The sequence below is a fragment of the Thamnophis sirtalis genome, unplaced genomic scaffold (assembly GCF_051295495.1).
Source record: "Thamnophis sirtalis isolate CommonGarterSnake01/CBP01778 unplaced genomic scaffold, rThaSir2_p1.2 scaffold_7, whole genome shotgun sequence".
Taxonomy (NCBI): Eukaryota; Metazoa; Chordata; class Lepidosauria; order Squamata; family Natricidae; genus Thamnophis; species Thamnophis sirtalis.
This window is the reverse complement of record NW_028261387.1, coordinates 62,422,682-62,443,770: the sequence shown is the minus strand read 5'-3', so window position 1 is coordinate 62,443,770 and position 21,089 is coordinate 62,422,682. Positions and strand designations below refer to the sequence as shown.

The 21,089-nt window shown below is 40.3% G+C and overlaps 2 protein-coding genes across 2 annotated transcripts in view; one reads left to right on the top strand and one right to left on the bottom strand.

The window, feature by feature from the left end:
• The first annotated feature begins 2,094 nt into the window (after window positions 1-2,094).
• Window positions 2,095-21,089, top strand: part of DENND2D (DENN domain containing 2D) — a 38,507-nt gene continuing 19,512 nt past the window's right edge. The window contains exons 1-5 of the mRNA XM_087720230.1: window positions 2,095-2,287; window positions 8,483-8,661; window positions 11,745-11,857; window positions 14,571-14,640; window positions 20,438-20,515. Coding sequence (XP_087576356.1) covers window positions 2,224-2,287; window positions 8,483-8,661; window positions 11,745-11,857; window positions 14,571-14,640; window positions 20,438-20,515 — 504 coding nt within the window. The 5' untranslated portion in view covers window positions 2,095-2,223. The remainder of the gene's footprint in view (window positions 2,288-8,482; window positions 8,662-11,744; window positions 11,858-14,570; window positions 14,641-20,437; window positions 20,516-21,089) is intronic.
• Window positions 20,455-21,089, bottom strand: part of CEPT1 (choline/ethanolamine phosphotransferase 1) — a 51,864-nt gene continuing 51,229 nt past the window's right edge. The window contains exon 10 of the mRNA XM_087720231.1: window positions 20,455-20,540. Coding sequence (XP_087576357.1) covers window positions 20,470-20,540 — 71 coding nt within the window. The 3' untranslated portion in view covers window positions 20,455-20,469. The remainder of the gene's footprint in view (window positions 20,541-21,089) is intronic.

The following is a 21,089-nucleotide window of genomic DNA, read 5'->3' as shown; positions in this document are numbered from 1 at the left end:
ATCCACATTGAAATTTTCCTAACAGAGGGCCATCTATCCTATGTCAATTAAATGTGACCGTTGAAACCTTTTTTTTTCTAAAATTCATTTCGTATCTATCTTCCTATAACTTAAAGGCACTATTTTGTATCTTGCAGTCTGGGACAAGGGAGAGCAACCTTTATCCTTCTGTGAATATAAGATCCTCCTACTCTGTGGAACAATAAGTTACCTTTAGGTATTTTCAGAATAGTAGCATATCTCCAGGTAAATCAATTTAACAATTAATATTCCCAAATCATTTAATCCCCCTTTACAGGAATTCTTCCTAAGGTGTAAAGCCTTGAATTGGAGATACCCGAAATGGTTCTGATAACTGTTTTGCCCCAGCAATAAATATCCTTGTCCATCTGGGCAGGCCAAACAAACCACAGGATGATTGAATCCTAAACAAACTAAAAACTGTCTTGAAAGATAATCTATGCATGCCTGTGGTAAAAGAGCAACGCAGTGCTTGCCTTTTACAGGTCTGACTGGTAAGAAACAAGGAAATGACTTCATGACCCTTGACCTCTGTTGGAGTAAACGAAGGCATAGGGGCTGTGGAAACAGTACACTAACGTACTGAATTACAAAATGTGCTTCCTTTGATTTGGAAACTACCTCTTTTGGTGCTTCATCTGCCTTTTTTTTTTGTAGAAACACCATTTTATTGACTCAGATGCAGTTTGAAAGCAACTTTTCCAAGAACTTTTTCAGAGAGGCAGATATACCACTCTTCATCCACTTCCTTGGAATTCTATTTCCTAAATGAAGACTTTTGCATTGTCTATTCAATTTTAATAAGTTATCCTCTAGTCCAAAGGTTCTTAACCTTTACTTTACCACTGACCCCCTTTAAATATCTTTTGAGGACCATGGCCAAGGACTCCCCACAAAGATTTAACTCAAGATATAAATCATAACATTTCTTCAAGCTTTGGTGGACCACAGATTGAGAAAAACTGCTTCTACCCTATTAAGACCAATCTGAGTTTTTGCTTTATGTGGCTGTTTTACTCAGATTACATAACCAGCCAATTTTATAAGTAATTTCCCACTTCTTCACCCAAGCCCTTTAATAAAAATGTTTCAAGTATAGGACTCAGGACTGAATATTGTGGCACGCCATTTAATATTACATTCCAAAAATCCAAGTGAGTATTCTTTCAATTTGATTGTCTAATGTGCAGACAACAGAAATGCCGCTCAGTCCATATATTTTGATAATCAGGTTTATTAGCTTGCTAATCAGAATGTCATGGCTACAGTATTTCCGCAATCGATTAAGGAAGTTACTTTGTTTTAAATTTAACAACTGCAGTGATTCACTTAACAAATGTGGCAGGAAAAGTCGTAAAATGAGGTAAAACTCACTTAACAAATGTCTCACTTAGCAACATAAACATTGATTGTGGTCTTAAGTTGAGGACTACCTGCAGTGTTTGTGGAGGTGCTCACATATGGGGGAATCACATGTGTGTGTTTGTGATCTCCCATGAGCTGTTTGATTTTGCCCTGCTTACTATTTAAGAAAAGTTTGGATTTAGAAAAACAGGGGATCTTAGCACCTGTATTGCATTTCTCCAGGTTGTGGGGTGCAAGTCAAGGTTTTTTTTTATAACTTTGAAAGTGATAAATTAAGTATATTTTGTGCCTTCCTTTCACAAAAGACATTTTAAAGAATAAAATTTGGCAAATCTCATTTCAGCCCACAGGAGCCATGTAAGATATCAAGGAAATTGGCAGGTTTTTTTTTTCTTTAAATATTACATATTCTGATTAAAAAGCTCCCGAGTAGCATGGCCAAAGATAAACGTAGAACAAGGAAAGGCAAAGTCTCGCAGCGGTGTACAAATGTATGAGCAAGCCTCTGGTGAGTCCGGAATGAAGCTGCGCCGACCCGGAAAGCCACAGCCAATGCGTGCAGGCTTGTGTCTCAATTTAAGCGAGGCACGTGGCGGCCTGGTGTTTTCCTGGCTGGCGGCCGTCCTTCAGGTGTTGTTCCCCCAGAAGCTTTTGCTCTCCGCCCATCGCCTCGCTCGGGAACTGCAGCGCACTTCTTCCCAGCCTCCCGAAGGCTCCTCCCGCCCGGTGACTCCGCCGCCGCCGCCGCCGCCGCTTTCACTTTTCCCAGGTGCAAAAGTTTTTAAGTCGGACGAGACGGCGGCAGCGCGGTGCGGTAGAGAGCGAGCCGCTGGCGGCATGGCGGGGGAGAGGTTCGTCCGCTTCTTCCGAAATAGCCTGGTCCGGAGGTCGTCTAGGAGAGGTGAGCCTAAGGGGCAGGACCGGCCAAGCTCTCTCTTCCTCCCACTTGTCCGTCAGTCTGGCGCCAGCCCAGCCGTCGGTCTCCTTCTCTTCCTCCCTTCGGTCTCCTCGCTCCTGCTCCCCCTGCTCTGTTAGAGTTCAGACTCTTCGGGGGAGAGCAGCGTGCGCGCCGATCCTGTTAGTGAATTCGCGCCGTGGGGTGAGCCGTCCCCGCAGAACTTCTTTTTTTTTGGAGTGGGGAGCGACGGAAACGGCCATGCCAAGTTTGTGCTGGGTCTGCTCTTATTCTCTGCCCCCTCACCCCCTCCGACGGCTGGTCAGACGCTGAGCGGTGTCCTCCCCCTCCGCCCCCAAATGCTTCCGATAAATTCACGGTAGGAAAGTCCCTTGTGTACTTCATATGACGAAATCGGAAGGAAACGTTTGGAATAACCGGGAAAACTGGAAGGAAGAATTTTGGGAATAAGCCTGAATGAATGAACGTGAACGGGCAGCAAATAAATTGAAGCTGCCAGGTTGGATTTTTATACCTGATCGTAAAAGTCTCTGTGATAATTGTTTGGATGGACTTTTAAGGTATAACATGTTTTTTTTGTTTTTTTTTGCAGCTAGAGATTCGAGCTGATTTTGAGTTTTCAGAAAATAAGAGACAGGATGCAGAAACGAAGCTTATTTTGTGCAGCTTAGTTTCCGCTTCACCAAACTTTAGCTACTCGTTTTTTTGACAGAATGTGATCAAGTTGGAGGGAAAATAGCAATGAGATCTAAGAGACCTTAACAAATAAATTGATTATAGCTTTTTTTTTCACCATATACTTTTGGGTGAAGTATTGATGGTAATTCTAATTACTTGTTTGGTTAAAGCAAGGTTATTCTATTTTATTATAGAATTATAAAGTGTAAAAGGTCTTGGCCTCTTTTATCTGTGCTATAATGTATACCTGGCCTTTAAGAATACCTCTGATCTGGCAACTGCCGGATTTTTCCATGCTGAATGGCCATTCAACAAAGTTACTTGCTGAGAAACTCAAGTTCCCATTATTGAAAAGGATTAAGAATAAGTGTATGACAGTGCGTATTGGGGAGCACAAATGGATTCATTCAAGGCTGGGATTATTTTATGTCAAGTATGAAGTAAACTCAGATATATAACAACTTTGTATCAGGAACCAGGAAGTGCACATGTGGGGCAGGTTAACAACTCACCTTTATGTTCTGTTCACAAAGTAAATGTTTCTTGTCTACAACACAATGACTGGATTAATGCAACACTGCAAATTGAATGCAATTTACGTAACAGCCAAAGGCAAACACAGATTATAGTTCTGTGTACAGATAATCTTTGGTTTATTACCACAGTTGGGACTGGAATTTCCATCAAGTGATATGGCCCTAAAGCAAGATGTCCTGCATTGCTTAACGACTGCAGTCCCTGCAGACTCAATTGCCGTCAAGTTAAGCAGGAAGTGGAGGTAATCCCAGCTAAGGAGCATGGGGTTGCCGCCTTGGGAGGGACAGCGCAGGTTATGCACAAGTTGAAGGAGGAGTGGTGTGGTAGTGCGGCCTGAGCTCAGGAAGGCTGGGGAAAGAATACACTGCAACTCAAGCGCTTCTTGATGCTTTGTGGATCTGGGACTGCAAAATGCCCCTGAGCTGTGATGTATCAGAAAGCTCCTCTGCACGGTGCTGTTGGGCTGGACTCGGAATGAGGATGGGTTTCGTATGGCACAAAGAAGTTTCTTGGTGTGGTGTAGCTCTGAGGCTACAAAAAGCCCCAGTGGCATGATGCACCAGGAAGCCCTTTTGTGCTGGGTGAAGCCTAGCCTTACCTTGACCCGGCCAGAGTAGCCTTCGTATGGCACAAAGAAGTTTCTTGGTGCCATACGAGCCAAGGTGGCGCAGTGGTTAAATGCAGCACTGCAGGCTACTGCTAGATCAGCAGTTCAGCGGTTCAAATCTCACCGGCTCAGGGTTGACTCAGCCTTCCATCCTTCCGAGGTGGGTAAAATGAGGACCCAGATTGTTGGGGGCAATATGCTGACTCTCTGTAAACCGCTTAGAGAGGGCTGAAAGCCCTATGAAGCGGTATATAAGTCTACTGCTATTGCTATTGCCTCTGCTGCCCTGAACTCCAAGGCCCCAGCTGATCTTCACCTTCTTGCTCCACTGTTGATGAGGGGTGCCCAGCTTTGCTTTTTGTGAGGCAGCTGCTGGCCAGGTGAGGCTTTCTTCCCTTCAGTGGTTTTCTCCCCTGGGGGAGTCTGCCTCACGTTGCCAACAGCTGCCTCAGGAAGAGCCAGGCCATGTATTCCTCGCCAGCAGGAAGGAGTAAGAAATTGGCAAAGGTCAGCTGGGCAGTGGAGTGCAGGTTAGCAAGGGGCCAAAAGGGCATAGATGAGGGGGAGATAAATGAGTGGAGTGAAACCCCCCCTCTGTTATAAATTTGGATGGGGTGCCAAACCCCCAAATTTTGATCACTTGATACCTGTATCAAGGGGTGCTGCCACAGCCATAACTGCAGGTATGGGTCATAAGTACCTTAGTTCAGAACTCTCATAACTTCAAATCTTCAGGAAATGAATGGTGCTAAGTCAAGGCTACCTGTAAAGCATTTACCCCTTTCGGTTTTTCTGAATTGGAATGAATTTAGAACCTCTTAATGTTTTCAGAGTTTATGTGAGGCTATTGATAAGTAAAAGGTGTGTCTCAGAAATAGGGTAAGTAACAACAGAATTGGTGGGGAAAAAAAGTGGTGGATGAAAAATATCCTCTTTTATGCTAGTTACTAGAAGCAGAACATAAGAGGGTCTTCTGCTCTCTGGTCTTTTTTGCTGCAGAGTGATCACTCCAGGGCAGGGGTTTCCAACCTTGGCAACTCTCTCTCCCCCTCCTCCCCTTTTTCCAGTTATTCAAAGCATGATAAGCAGAAAAGGAAGGGGGAGACAGACACAGCATTTTGGAATGAGTAAGCTGATGTAATGTTGTTTAGAAGAGGCTTCATGTTGTCATCAGAGAATTCCCCAATAGCGGTAATTATTCTAAATAGTCCTTAAAAAGATCCTGTTTATTAAAAGTGCTGGTAGTAGTATTTCTGAAAAGCAACTGAATCTCCCCCTTTTTTTGTTGGGAAGCATTTCATATGAACGATGTCCGTAGCATGAAGCTGACAGTGAAGTCGTTGGTTTGCTCAAGGTCTCTGGATTTCAATCTGCCCACATTCATGCTGTTATGAAGAACAACTGCTTACGTTGATACATGAGGATAGAATCTTTTTGTAATTTGCTTTCTGTAAGAATCCTGGATGGGCATCAAAGGATTTCTTCAGATTGTCAATTGTTACAGAAATAGTTGCTATTTGCTATTAGAGTCAGAGAACTAAAATACAGCATTTTACTAAGCAATCTGATGGCTATGTGTATATGGTTAGGGTGTTATTTAGTTTGTCAGCTGGAGCATCATTGGAAACATAAATACAAATGCAACCTTTAAAATGGGTGGTACACTTAACCAGAGCCAATAGTTTCTTGGAAGTCATTAGTCCACAGGAGGCTGTTGTCCTCATTAGGAAGAGGTGACTCTGGCATTTCATCTGATGGATGAGATAGCACTTCAAAACTGCTCACAGGATTCCAAGTCTTCAGTGGAAACCTTTGAAGTGAAGAGCCCATTAATCTCTGGGTGTGTGTGTGTGCATATGAGTTTTGCAGCTTTTGCTGATTTGCCAAATTCCAGGGCTGGTTCTACATCTTGTTTTTTTCCTATAGCGCAGAAGGAGGAAACATTAACAAAAATGTATAAAAAAGAGCCTACAGGTGTTTTAGTCCAGAAATCTCTTGGACATAGGCTTTTGCTCTCTGATACCATGGAATGAACACCCAGGGAGATGTGAGCATTAGCACTAAAGTAACCATCAACACCCCCCTCCCCAATTTTCTCCCATTCTTCCCCAGCTAGTCATGGTAAGAAAAAGGTTGGATGTAGATCTTGGGGCAGTGGCAATTCTCTTCTTCTTTATCTTTAACTAAAAAAGAATGTTGCCCAATAGTGACAAAGAAGACAGTATTCATATTTGGTGGCACTTTTTCAGATTTCAGTTGTGCAATTTAAGAAGGAACTTTACAAGCCCTCTTCAGAACATTTTAGGTCTATTTTGTTGTGAAATAAGGTTATATCCTGATCTTGACAATAGGAATGTGATTCTTCAGATCACATTTTTTTCTGATTCCTCCCCTCCTGATTTTTAAGCTTATATTTAAAAGTAATAGAAGTTTCAACTAAATCATACAGTACATTAGAAAATCTCCATGCTTTTGAGATCTTACCCTACAATAATTTTATATTTATACATACCTTTTCTTTTGGAATATACTTTTTCTAAATAAATTTTACATGCTATTAGGATTTTTATGGGTTAAAGACACAGCTATATCTTAAAAAGGTGTAATAATTTGGGAAGTATAAACATTTTTAGAGGTGCAGTTCTCCAAAATGGGTTTTATAAGTACTTTACTAAGCTTGACTTTAATTTTATGAACTACCAATTATAATTTAGCATACCATTGGAAATATATCTTGGAAGTAGCATATTTTATGTCTATACTACAAATCATAAAGCAATAGTTTTTTAAATCCTATCTTGAATGCAGTTTTGATGAACAGAGCTTTAGTCTTTTAAAAATTCATTGTAAATTCTGCTCCTTCCTTCCTCTTATTTTGGTATTTCCTCACTAACCAAAAGAAAATATTTAGTTGATTTCGATAGCATCAATCAATGTGGGCAAATCTATGGGGCTATGCTGTCAATATTTAAATTATTCTAAAATTCTAATTGGAGGGTTTTCACTGACATTACATAGAATAGAGGAACAAGTGGGCAACTATACTTTGTTCAACTATATTCGGTTCAAATAATTGAGTCTTACAACCACATTTGATTAAATTACAGTTTTCAGATAATATTTATATGTTTAATTTATATTTTTCTAATGTCTTGAGCAAAATAGCCATTACAGTGTTGTGTGAAATAAACCGTGCTCTTAAAAGCTATAATATAATTGGTTGGTCTGTGCTGAGCATGCCCAATAACCACAGTCAAAGTAGTTAATTAAGGGTGGCTTATAGCCTTAGCATGTTTTTCATATGCAGCTGATGTACAAGATGTCAAGGGTATTGGGTGCTGACTTGATTACATGGCAGCTTGGAAATGTGTTCTTCTCCCAGATTTGTTTCTGCGTTGGTAATGATGTTCCACACTTCTTTATCTATAGAATCAGCTGCCTAAAGCAAACACAGAAGGGATTTTCCTCTACACGCCTTGTATATTTAAAACTTGATCCCCCCCCCCCCTTTTCAGGCAGTTGAATCCACTTATTGGCAAAAGTTATATTGCCACATGCAGCCTCATGCAGTCATTATCTGTAATTTATTATTTGACTAATGCAGAAGAACCTCTTTGCATTTATATATACATATTATTTATTTTTTTGTTTATCTCCCACACAAAATGACTCTTGTTCTGCTCTTTCTTTTCTTCCTTTCTGATCCATAGATAAAGATTTATAATGATTTTCTGATTCTTACTAGACAGTGGTAGGCAAATGCAATTAAACACAGTTGAAAGCAACTTTAATGAAAAATTGCCACCATAGAAATAACAGCATCCATTCCAGGAAACCCTGAAGGAAGCAAGATACGTTTATGTAGGATCTACCTGCCAAGTGGATGCCAGTGAAGGCATTTAAGAGACCAGGTGTCAGCGTAGAGGTGAACGTAGAATACTCTCGATTCAGAGCAGGTTATTTTGAAGGCAGGAACCCTAAGACAAAAATTGTGAGCAGATGGTTCAGATCATCAAAGCTTTTTTGGGGACATTTTATATAAAGACTGAGGATGTGTGCAGCAACAGGTAATAAGGATGGGAGGTGAGGCTACTGTTAATGTGCCTGATAGCTATAAAGGTTTGCTAGCTATGCATTACTAATAAGAAGCTAGGGCAAATGTTTATGCACTTGCAGGTGTCTATAGGCAGCAGATAGGTTCTAAAATGGTGAGGAATGGTTTCAGTTTGCTACCTTTAGAAGCATTTATTTCAAGGCAGATAATTCTCTTTCCTTGACATGGAATGTCCGTCTGATCTTTCTACATTTTACATTTCTCAAATTATAAGTGATAGCCTTGCTGTTGTTTTGCATTACAGGTGACTCCCAGGATGTAAATCCTACAGAAAGCAAATCTGGTGCTGATGTAAGGCTGAAACAAAGAAGCAGTTTTTCTCATTCAGCTGGACACCCATTTTTTGAATATCTGGTTGTGGTCTCACTTAAAAGGGACACAAAGGGAAATTATGAGCCCAAGATTACCTATCAATTTCCAAAGGTAAGGTATGAACATAATTATTCCATCATGTGTAGAAATTAGAACGTTGTGGGGAAAGGGGCCTTTCAAATATTTCTCAGAGATAAATATGTGGCAAAACCTGCAGCAACAGCCATGGCTGTCTGTGTCCCAATTTCATTTCACCCAGTGTTCTCTTTCCACTTTTTAACATCTATGTGAAGGTTCTGGGTGAGATTATCCCTCGTCATGAGATAAGCTTTCATGAATGTGTGGATGATACTCAGTGGTACATCTCAGTAAGTGATGCTGTCCACTGTTTTGTGGTGCTTTGGAGTTTATCAATAAGTTGAAGGAATGAAATGGCTGAAGAGATGCCTAGAGCAGTGCTGAAGGACAACACGGAATAAATCCACATTAGTACCTGCTATTAAGGCCTTTAAGGGACATTGTGGCTCAGTAGCTAAGACATTGAGCTTGTCAATCAGAAAGGTTGGCAATTCAAATCCCTAGCGCCGCGTAATGGACTGACTACCAACTTGGCAGTTCGAAAGCACATAAAAAAATGCAAGAAGAAAAATAGGGACCACCTTTGGTGGGAAGGTAACAGCGTTCCATGTGCCTTTGACATTTAGTCATGCTGGCCACATGACCACGGAGACATATTTGGACAGCGCTGGCTCTTTGGCTTTGAAAAGGGGATGAGCACCGCCCCCTAGAGTCGGGAACGACTACCACATCTGTGTGGGGGGAACCTTTACCTTATTAGAGCCTATCTCAAGGCATTAAGGGAGAGTGGTTGATTGATGTCAGAGCTTCTAGATAGATAAAATTAAGAAACCTTTTGCAGGGCAACTTTTAGCCAACATAGATATAAAGAAGGCATCAATATTGCAATGGCCAAACAGTTTGTATTATTCGAGACTACATGAAATGTATCTGTCCTCTAACAAAAAAAATGCATGGATGTCTGCTAAAGCTTAGGTTGTGTTGGTCTAATTGCATTTTTCCCAAAGTAATCCTCTCCTTAGTTAGAATCTGTGTCCTTTATTTTCTATTTTTCATCATCTGGGCCTCATCATCTTTTCTTTTGCTTTGTGGCTTTGCTTCATATGGGTCCCTTTCATAGTGCAGCAACTTCATTTTATTTGACTATATATTTTCATCACTCAGCCTATGTAGCAAGAGGAAGTATATGATTGCTTCTTAAGAATAACGTAAAGATCTATCTTGCCTTAGTGCAACTGGCTGAAAAATGGCGCAAGCCACCAAAACCACCAGATGTTAATACAAGATGCTTAAGATGCAATCTGTTGTTCCACTTCTCTTTCTTTCCTGAGCAGGTGCTCTTAAATGTTTTACTACGGGTATGACCTTGCTCCTAAGATGTTCTTTGGAGGCATCAAATACAGCATCTGTTGCTTAGATTAATAATCAACTTAGAAGCCTTTCCCTATTATTGAGCTGAAATGCAGCTCATCCACCTTTCACCCCGAGAAAGTATAACACAATGACATTTAGTTTTTCCATTGCTGAACCTGCCCTTCTTCTTTTGTTTCTTTTCACATTGCTGCAGTCATCTGATTTATTTTCAAAGGAAGGAGTGACAAAATCTAGTGGATTTTATATATCTTAAAGCTGTCCTTGGACAAAGTTGGAGTATTAAGGAAAATAAACTAATGCCGATTTACAACTATGTCAATCAAGGGCTAAGATAAAACACAATAATGGCAATATTAAGGGGGCCCTGAAAAAGATATTGCTAGATATCTTTGTGCTGTGGTTAGCTGCAAATGGGGAAATCCCTAGATCAGTTTACATTCTGTTGAGGAGAAGGTTTCTTTAAATGAAGTTCTGCTTCAGGATTGGGTGCACATAGAAGGAAAGGTATGTAGGAGCATGTCTAAATTTCTGCAAGTCATTTACTGTTTTTTTTCCTTTAGTTTTAAACCCTGCTTAGTGTTGAGTAAAAACCAGATTGTATGTATATGGGGTCTAGGAAGCTGTATACTGAATCACACTGTCAAAATAGTAATGTTTATTCTGAATAGAAGCAGCTTTCAGATCTTTTGCTTAGAGAGTGCTGTAAAGCGGTATATAAGTCTAAGTACTATTGCTTTTGGTATTTTCTGATTATCTTCTGTGTCAGAGGCCCACAGCATTGGGATTACATGTAGCCTCCAGAAAGTCACTTGGAAGTGACCTTCATGAGCTTCTAAACACTAAAATCAGATTGTAATTTTTAACATGACAGAAAGAGAAAATTATTAAAAATACATCTGGGAAATATCACAGTGTATTTAATTAATATTTGCTATTTACTTGGAAATGCCAGAGTGTGAATTGGATTCCCCCCCCCCCACAAAACATCTACTTTACCACTGAGTAAAGAGTCTAAAAATATAATACCAGTTTTTGTTTCTTCTTAGAGACAATCATATTTTTTAAAGACCGACCAATATTTATTATATGGAGATTAAAAATATGTTCTTGTTGAACCATGAATTTGGAAAAGAAATTATAAAAAATATTTGCCTACATATTGCTAATAATAATTATTGAATGTCAATTGAGAATGTGAAAAGTGATTTATGAATATTATCTTATAATTTTACATTATCTGTTTAAAAGAACTGAAAGTTTTGTTTCTGACATTAGTCCTGACAAAAGTGGATGACCTTGAGCCTTATGTCAAGTCTCCAAAAATAGTTATACATTAGTACACAAACCATATACAATTAAATATGAGTCTGTAAGCGGACTCATGTTAGTGGACACTTCTTTACTTGTGGTTTTTCACTTTTGCATCTTTAACAAACCCAGACATTGGTTTTTTTAAAATTAAGTCATAAGGAAAGTACTAGTCTAGTGTAATGGTTAAGGTGTGGAACCAGAAGACTGTGAATTCTAATTCTGCTTTAGGTGCAAAGCCAGTTGGGTCACCTTTGGTCAGTCACTTCCTCTCAGCCCTAGAAAGCAGGCAATGGCAAACCATTTCCAAAATCTTGCCAAAACTACAGGGACTTGTCCAGGCACTTTCAGGAGTCAACACTGAGTCGAAAGTATCAATGCAAAAAAGTTTCCCTTACAACTTTATTCTATCTACTTTCTGCTTTGTGTTTCAGCGTGAGAATCTACTGAGAGGGCAGCGTGAAGAAGAGGAAAGGTTGCTTCAGGCCATTCCCTTGTTCTGCTTCCCAAATGGTAATGAATGGGCACCCCTCATGGAGTATAAGAGGTAACTGTCCTGGGATAGTATACAACAAGGTTGTAGAACTGTTTTACAAGAGACCAAGTATACCTAATGTTGAGTGCCATCAAAACAAAAGCAAACAAAAACAACGGTCACATTTTCCTCATTTCTATATATCAATCAGTTCAGAATGATTGCACGCAGATTGCACTGCGTGGAATAAATATATGATACTTGAGTAAACAAATCAGAGGTGGTATTCAGCCGGTTGTCTCTGGTTCGGGCGAACTGGTAGTGGCGGATGAGGGAGGCTCCGCCCCCCCCCCCGCCCCAACATAATGTGTGACCTTTTGCATATGTGCAGAAGGTGGTAAGCACACGCAGACGGTGGCGTGGGGACTCACATTTGCGAACCGGTAGGGAAGGTAAGTGAATCCCACCACTGAAACAAATGGTTCTTGTTTAAATCAGTATGTACTTTGGATCTCTTCCCTCCCTTTTTTATGAAGAATTATTATTCTTGCGTTTCCAGTACAGCTTGTTTGAGAAAATCTATTTGATAAGTTATTCAGCAAGCAAATTCGGCAACTTTCCCACTTTTGTTTTTGAATATCTTCAACAAATGCTAATTTGGTGGCTTCCTGTATGTAGCAAATAGAGTGTTCTGAATCCCCAAGTACAAATGGCACTTTGGAGGAGAGAAAGTTTGCAATCTTATGTTCAGGAGCAGCACTTTAGATGATCTGCAACCCTCCCAAAGATGCCAACTGAGGAGGAAATAGGCTGCTTTAATGGAATTTTATTTGAAGTAGGCATATTTCTATTGTTGTGTTTCAAGGGAGCGTTTTAAAATAAATAGTTTGGTGATTAGATGGGTTTTGGTGCTGTTTTGTAAATAGATGATTTATCATGCTTTTTCGTACACTGCTCTGGGCATCACAAAGGGAATTAAAATTGGTAATTATAATAAGTTAATGTTCCTAGAGATTTCTTTTTCTGAGCTTTAACTATACATGGTTAGGCAATCTCCTGACTCTGTGGATAGGGTTAAAAATCCTAACAATCAATCAGAATGGCCTTCTTGGGAAATTTTGGTATAGTAGTCCCAATAGAGGGACACAGTGGCTCAGTGGCTAAGATGCTGAGCTTGTTGATCAGAAAGTTTGGCAGTTCGGTGGTTGGAATCCCTAGCGCTGCATAACGGAGTGAGCTCCCGTTACTTGTCCCAGATTGTGCCAACTTAACAGTTCAAAAGCACATAAAAAATGCACCTAGAAAAATAGGGACCACCTTTGGTGGAAAGGTGATAGCGTTTCGTGCTCCTTTGGCATTTAGTCATGCCAACCACATAACCACGGAGACGTCTTTGTACAGCGCTGGCTCTTCGGCTTTGAAACGGACATGAGCACTGCTCCTAGGCCCGGGAACGACTATCACATCTCTGCGAGGGGAGCCTTTATCTTAGTCCCAATAGATTTTATACCTATTTTGCTGCTGACATTCTATCCTGGTACCTAGTGGTTATGATACCCTAAATGGGGAACAACAGGCTTCAACTGAACCCTGAGATGGGTTCAAGGCTGAGTGGCTCTAGGTTTTGCTTTTGCTCCGGGTTAGGGGTCATCTTTGGTATAGGATGGTACTGCTCCAAACAGACCTGGTGTGCAGAATGGACAGCCTTCTGGAGTCATGACTCCTGCTCAAAAAACAATTGCCAGTTGTGACTAGGAAGACCTTTGCACAACTTTGTATTTTTACCAGTTGTGCCTATTCCTGGGTCAGGAAGCTCTCCTCACCGTCATCTTGGTCATCCCCCAGATAGCCAATTGCCGTGATGGTGAACCTATGGCACGCGTGCCGCAAATGGTACGCAGAGCCATCTCTCTGGACATGCAAGCCGTCGCCTGTTGCTCTTCTGGATTCTGGCACACTGGCCAGCTGGTCTTCACACACAGGAGCGTTGGAAACCAGAAGAGCAGCTGCCCAATGTGCATGCACACGCTGGGCGGCTACACTTCCAGTTTCCGTTTTGCGCATGTGCCCTGCCTACCTGGTCTCCCAGTTTGTGGTGTGCACATGCTTGCAAAGACCAGCTGGCCACTGCGCATGCGTTCACTGAAAACCGGAAGATCATTTCCCTGGGGCACGCATGCACACCGGGCAGCTGCTCTTCTGGTTTTCAGCACTCACTCACACACGTGCGCTCCTGTTTCAGCAGGTGCCATAAAGATTAGCCAGCACTGGCCTATTGCAACACACATTATAGGAGGCTACTTTGAAGAGTATTCTGAAAGCATCAACTGGTTGAAAATGTGGTGGTGCAGGAAGTTACGCGTGCCTCTAGAATGGCATGTTACATCTCTGCTCTGTGATCCGCATTAGATGCCAGTTTGCTTTGGAGTCCAATTCAAGGTCCTGGTTTGATATTTAAAACCCTTCATGGCATGGGACCGAGTTGATTGAGGGACACTTCGCCCAATTACATTTGTCCATCATATTAAGCCCGGCAGAGGAGGTATGCTATAGGTCCTCTCTGTAAAGGACTTTGGAATCAGGCCTTTTCTGCTGTGAACACCATTTCCCTTGAGTTAAGACTGGCCTCGCCCTGACTTGTTCCACAAGTCCCTTGATTTCCCCCCCAATTTTTAGTTTTCATTGTACACTGCTCAGAGTCATGTTCTGTGAGACAGGGAGCTATAGAAATATGATAAACAAACAAATAAATCTAGTAACATTTTATGTCTTTTATTCTTTGCAGTGAAACTTTTTCTTTTGTCCTTACCAATATTGATGGGAGTAGAAAAATCGGCTACTGCAGGAGACTGTTGGTGAGTATTTCTCTTTTAATTTTATTGTTTTGGAAAACAATATTTGGCTTGTTAAGAGTTTTACTTGGCTGAGGTATTGGATCAATTGAGGCAATACATTCCATGCAGCCATACCTTTCCATATAATAAATAAGTCTTTAAAATGCCAGAGAAATAAATATGTTTCATCATGATTAAAAAATATTATTGTCTATTTGAATCATCGTGCTAGTGCCTGGTTTTTGATAAATTAGAAAACTTTAATATAGATAATACTTGACTTATGACTGGTTGTTTAGTGACCATTCAAAGTTACAGCAGACCCCCCCCCACCCCCAAAGCTACTTACAACCTGATCCTGAAAGATGCAGGTGCTTCAGAGCCTCCTGCCTATCTCCCCTCCATCCCACTGCTGGGTCCCCAAATACCTTAGGTCTGCTTCCTACCCCACACTTCCTCACCCTGCATCGCACACTTACCTTTCAAAGATTTCTGGAGCTCCAGGCTTGAGTTAGGGAAGGAGGACAGCGTCCCATTGTTGGGCCCTGTGGTGCAATCCTGGAAGCAGCCACCATTTTTTCAGTGACTACATTGAATTGTGGCCACTTGTAAAATTGTGACTAATCCAGAATCATACCACATGGCCCAGCAATAGAGTAATTTGCTTCGCTTTCCTAACCCAAGCTCCACAACCTTCCATAATCCACAGGTATGGGATTTCTAGTCCAACAATCTGAAGGATACCACATTTCACATTGAAAGCTTGAGCAGGCTATTCTTTGGAAGAATATTTGGCTTCTGACCATTCCTGTATGCTCAGAAGCCATATTATATCATAGTTGTTATTGAGCAAATGGATAAAATACAGAATTGGAAAAAGGATGTTTCTACTGAATTAGTTTAATTATGACAGTGGTGTCCACATTTTGTTAGTTTCCGGCCTCTGGAGGCTTCAGGGAGGCATGCTAGGCCCAAAACGGGGCATGGGGGTTTGCATGCATGGGGGGGGGGAGCGCAGGGGGGGTTGCGTGCCTATGTGCAGGGGGGCAGTCTGAGACAGTTGTGTGCGTAAGTGCAGGGGAAGCACGAGGGGGAATTGCATTATGGGTGTGGGCACTCACACACACCTGAGAAAAAAAGGTTAGTCATCTTTGGGTTAGAGTATTATAGGAGTGAAGTGACTTTTTTTTGTAAATGCATGTTTTTCTGTAATGCTATGCAGATAAGATAAGAGAAAAAATAAAGAGAGAGAAAGTGAAGGAAGAATAGGGACAAAATATGTTTTGGAAGTTGGAAAAAACTGAAGTGTTTTATTATATTCTTCTAAGCTTCTCCCCAGCCTAATTTATATATTCACTGTGATAATGTCATATTTTAATTAAGGGTAAGAAAGAAACAATAGTAGTTACTACTGATCTTTATAAGAGCAATGCTTTTCCCTGAAATAGATAATTTGGTAGCTATTTTGAATAATTGTAAAAACTTGCGGATGTGGACTGGTGTGGACATCCTAGGGATGAAGAGGTGCTTGATGTGACCAGGATTGATGATCTGCTTGGTTGCAGTTGGGCCATCATGGAACCAACCCCTTCACCTGGTTGCTGGGCGCAGCACTTGTGATCCAGTGCTGTTTTAGCTCTGCAGGAGACCATTATGGCTTCCATGATCAGTTTTAGGCTATATTTTGAAATGCAGAACAATATATTTATCCATGACATATAGCAAAAACTTTTTCTCAGACCTTCCATAATATTTATACTGTACAGTAGGTAAATGTTGGCAACTTTCCACCACCAGATGGCAACAAAGAAATGCAACTAAATCTTTGCTGCCATCTAGTGGTCAATCAGTTGCTTGGTTGGTAGATTGATTACCAACAATCAACAATTTTAAGAAACTCCCAAAGGTGCTTTTTCAAAAGGCAGCTGGACTTCCTCTTTTTTTTTTTTTTTTTTTTTTTGCTTTAAAACGTTTCACTTCTCATCCAAGCAAAGCTTTGTTTTGTTTCAAGCAAAACAAAGAAAGCCCAGTTGCCTTTTGAAAAAAAGCACCTTTGGAATAACCATGACCTGGATGACTGAGAATATCCGTAGAACTTTTTTGCTGCCATTTAGTGACCGTTAAGTCAATAATTGGAAGTCCTTTGTGTGGGGGCAGAATTATTGGATGCAGTGCCCAAATCCTGGCCTTCTAAGAACCATTGACACATTCTGCATGGCAGCTAGAGAATTTTTTTCCTACATTTGGTGATGTTGAAAAATCTTGTAGTGTCATGTGATTCAGCTGTATGGCTATTTCAGATGTGTGGTAAAGGTGCATTATGGAAGCAGCAACATTTGCGTATTAGGTCCCCCCAGGCTCCTAGTCAGGAGGAAAGAATAGCAAAAGTGGCTGTATGGGAAAGACACTAGAATGTAACAAATTTTTGCGGGAGGCTGGACACTGAATTGATATGCAGAGTTAGGGACAAGTAGTAGCATCTGAGTTCTAGCCATAGTCTATCCACTGCAGGATGAAGCAGGTTCCACATGCTTCAAACCAATATGGTATGGAGCTTTCTTTTGCCAATTGGGCCAGTAATACTGTGTTTCCCTGAAAATAAGACAGAGTCTTATTTTCTTTTGACCCCTGAAATAAGTGCTTGGCCTTATTTTCGGGGAGGTCTTATTATTTTTGAGGTGCAGGAGACGGTGAGTGGGGTCACCTCATGGCTGCTGCTGTGTTGCAATATTTTTTGGGAGGGCTTATTTTAGCACATGCGCTCAAAAGCCTGATTGGGCTAATTATCCGGGGAGGTCTTATTTTTGGGGAAACAGGGTGCTTGCTGACATTGTAGTTCTATCTTGTTTTAGGTCTCTTTTGGGGGGTCACTTTTTATCAAGTAGAATCCATTCTATGACTGCCTTGGTCCACTTGCCATAAGTTCTTCTTGCTGACCAGCCCATTTCCATTTCAATTCTTTTACTCTCTTGATGCTATCATATACATTCGTTTGCATCTGAGTTACATGGTTCCATTTGCAGATGGACTCTAGGACTCTTGATTTACACACACACACACACACACACACACACACACACACACACACACACACACGTATTCCAAGTTTATCCTTTTCCCTTTTTTTGGTACCTGCCTCACACATAACAATACGTTTTTATATTGAGATCTGTGAGGTAGATTTTAGAACATTTTACAACTACCACATTTTAGAAACTGAAGCCAGTTGTGGCTTCCTTTTTAATAAGTGGGTGGGTTAACAGGTAGTCTGAAATGAAACAAAACATATGTCCTATGACTCACAGAGTTCACTGAGAAAAGCCGAAGTAAAACAGGTGGCAGCTGAGTGCACATTTCCCTCTTCTCATCCTGTCAGTAGCTCGCTCCACCCTGCTTTCATCAGCTTAGTTTCTCCTTTTATGTCTTATTTTTCACATCAGTCCCTCACAATCTTTAAGTGCTTTTGTCATAAAGAAGAGCTGTTTGCTCACATTACTTTTATTGCTTCTTGGAGTTTGCTTAATCTTTAGATATTTACAAAAAAACAGACTTTGAAATTATTTCTATATTTTAGAGATGTAATTAGAAAAAAAAAAGTTAAGGCAAGCTTGCAGTGCATTACTTTGGAGATTCTTCCCAAACTCTTCTAAAAAGCTCCCTCTGACTCAGATGATTAGGAAGGAAGAGGAAGGGGAAGCTTAGAATGGAGAAGTCAGCAACATTCTGAGCAGCAGCCCAGCATTCTGTCCCGTAGGACACAGCTGTAGCAGCATCTCTTGGGATGGAAATGGTAAATCTCAGAAGCTCCAGCTTGCACAATGAATAAATTTAAAAGAAATAGTTATTTTGTATGTTCTTAGGCAATAGTTCACCAAATGAATGGGATATCATGATATAAACATAAATAAGACGAACTAGCTGATAACCCGGCATTGCCCGGGTATTTATTTATAGGGGGAAAATGTCTGGACCAAACATAATTTCTAATGTTGGATTCTCCACCCCCCCCTTACCAGAGGGAGCCCCCTTGTGGAGTACTGTGAAGCCGTTACCATGGCAACTCCACTGCGCTGTACAGTCGAAGCCATTTTACGGCAGTACAGTAGAAGTCATTTTAAGGCACAACAGGCTGCATCTTAACAGAACACACACACCAAGGGTTTTCAGGGGTGTCTTACCTCCACAATATTTTTTTCCCAGAGAGTAACTAATCTGTGTACCAAGTTTGGTTGAAATTGCTCAAGGCGTTCCAGAGTTATGCTGGAACATACACGCAGCAATTTTTAGGTTGCAAAGTATCTTCCAATTAATGTAATGTATAAAATAATGATTAACAGTTTCAGCCATAGAATAAACTTCTGTTAATGAGTAAGCTGCCATGACTCAGGGCTTTATCTACATAATAAATTAGGGGTCTGTACGCACACATGCACGCATGCATGCACACCCACCCCACACTCACACACTCTTATATGTATATGGTTAGAGCAATGGGACAGTGGCTGGGTCAGTACCAACAAGTGGAACCTTACTCTCCCTGTCACAATATCCAAAAAGGATTAAAGTGATTAAAGTGTTTGCACACTTGAAGGGCTGTGTAATAATTAACAGAAGCTGCTTCCGCACCAAGGTGAACATTTTTAAAGCTTTGACCTTAAACTGGGGAAAAGGTCTCACAATCCTTTAGCTCCATTTCAATTGTAGGGGTTTAGCAGAAAGGCATCAAGAAAAAAATTGGGACAAGCTAAGCATGACCATTCATCCATTTTGGATCCATTTAGGTTGAACAGGCATTCATGTAAGTGAACAGGGTGCAGCTTTAAGATCTCCTTCCCACACCCAATCTTCCCTGCTTTTCTTTTGAAAATGCAGAGAGCTATACAGTTCAAGTTGTTCAGGTTTGAGCTGTATTTAGTAAAAAAAAAACCTCTAGTTAGTTGAACCGGCTTGTGAAAAGTAAACATTTTTTGTTTTGTTCACTGTAGGTAAATTGGGCTCCTTCCTTCTTTAAAATCCAATTTGCACATTCTCTGGAAAAAAGAAAATCATCCAGGAATGTCTCTTTCTTATGTTCTATATTTAATGAGATATTAAGAAAGTGAGTGAGTCAGAGCACTTCAATAACCACTGTGCTGATCTGGAGCTTGGTTTATTTGTTTTTCATATTGAATGAAGTGTATGTTTATGAAAATCTGAGTCATGTAGTAAAAGACAGATGTAATCCTGACTCCGCAATGGCCATATTATAAACTAGCTTATTTATATGGCCACTCTGAAATCAAGAAAACAAGTTTCAGATGTTTAAACTTGCCTGTGATTTGTGCCAGCAGTTCTCAAACTTCTATATTATGCAACCTCTCAGTCATCTTTAAAGCACTGGAAAACCATCTTATAACCTTGATGTCAGTAACACAATGCCGCAGATTCCATAGCACAAATGACCTGTTTTGATAGCCCATGGAATCCCAAAATGGAATGGAATGCTTTTGAATGAGAAAGTCAGTCATATAAAATCTGGTAACATTACCATGTACTTGCCTGAAAGATTCCAAGATTTGAAGGTAAAAAACCAAATTTTCCCAGATTTCCCAAGTTTTAACTATATACTTATGAACTTGCACTAGAAACTATCAACATTATTTTGGAATGCCACTGTTCCTTAGATCAAAAGTTGGTCACTTAGTTAAGCAAATATATTTGCTATAATGGTTTTGTATATTTCCATAATATAGATGTGTAATTTAATAGTGACATTTAATTTGAATTTAAAAGGAAAATTTAATGGTGACTTTTTTTTCTACATAACACTGCTTTTCAGCCTTCTGGACGAGAAGCTCGTCTCCCTGAAGTTTATTGCATTGTAAGCTGTCTTGGTTGCTTTGGACTATTTTCAAAGGTATGTTTTCTAAGTAGTCTGTTGCCTGAAATACAAAAAAACATCAAACTCTTTGTTAGGTAGCACAGGCAAAAATAAATGTTCTGCTGTTCCTAATCTTGTTTCATCATAAGATTAGCTTTCTATATTTTTCTTCTGATCTTTCACAGAAAAAAAAGGAAAGAAAGTCAGGCCCCTCATCCCAGATATTTGGGAATTAGCTGTGGCTACTCATTGGGATATATTTTGTTCATTTAGAAAATTTTCACCATTATTAGAATGAAAAAGCAATATAGCATTTTGAATACAGAAAAAAGTAGCTCAGTTCAGATAATTCAGCTATTTCGAGTTACTTGGTGTACAAATGAATAATACAAGAAGCTTTGAGCTAAATTTAAAATGTCACTTCAGTCATAGTTTTCAAGACCAGATATAACTAAATTCACTATGCCTTCTCAATTCCTCTTGTGAAAGGAGAATGAAAATGACTAGATCCATGTAGGTTCTTCCAAGCTTGGTTTAACCATTATCTATCACGGTTACCATTTCTTGACCTTTGGTTCCTACACCTTGGTTCTGAGGATGAAATTTGTTT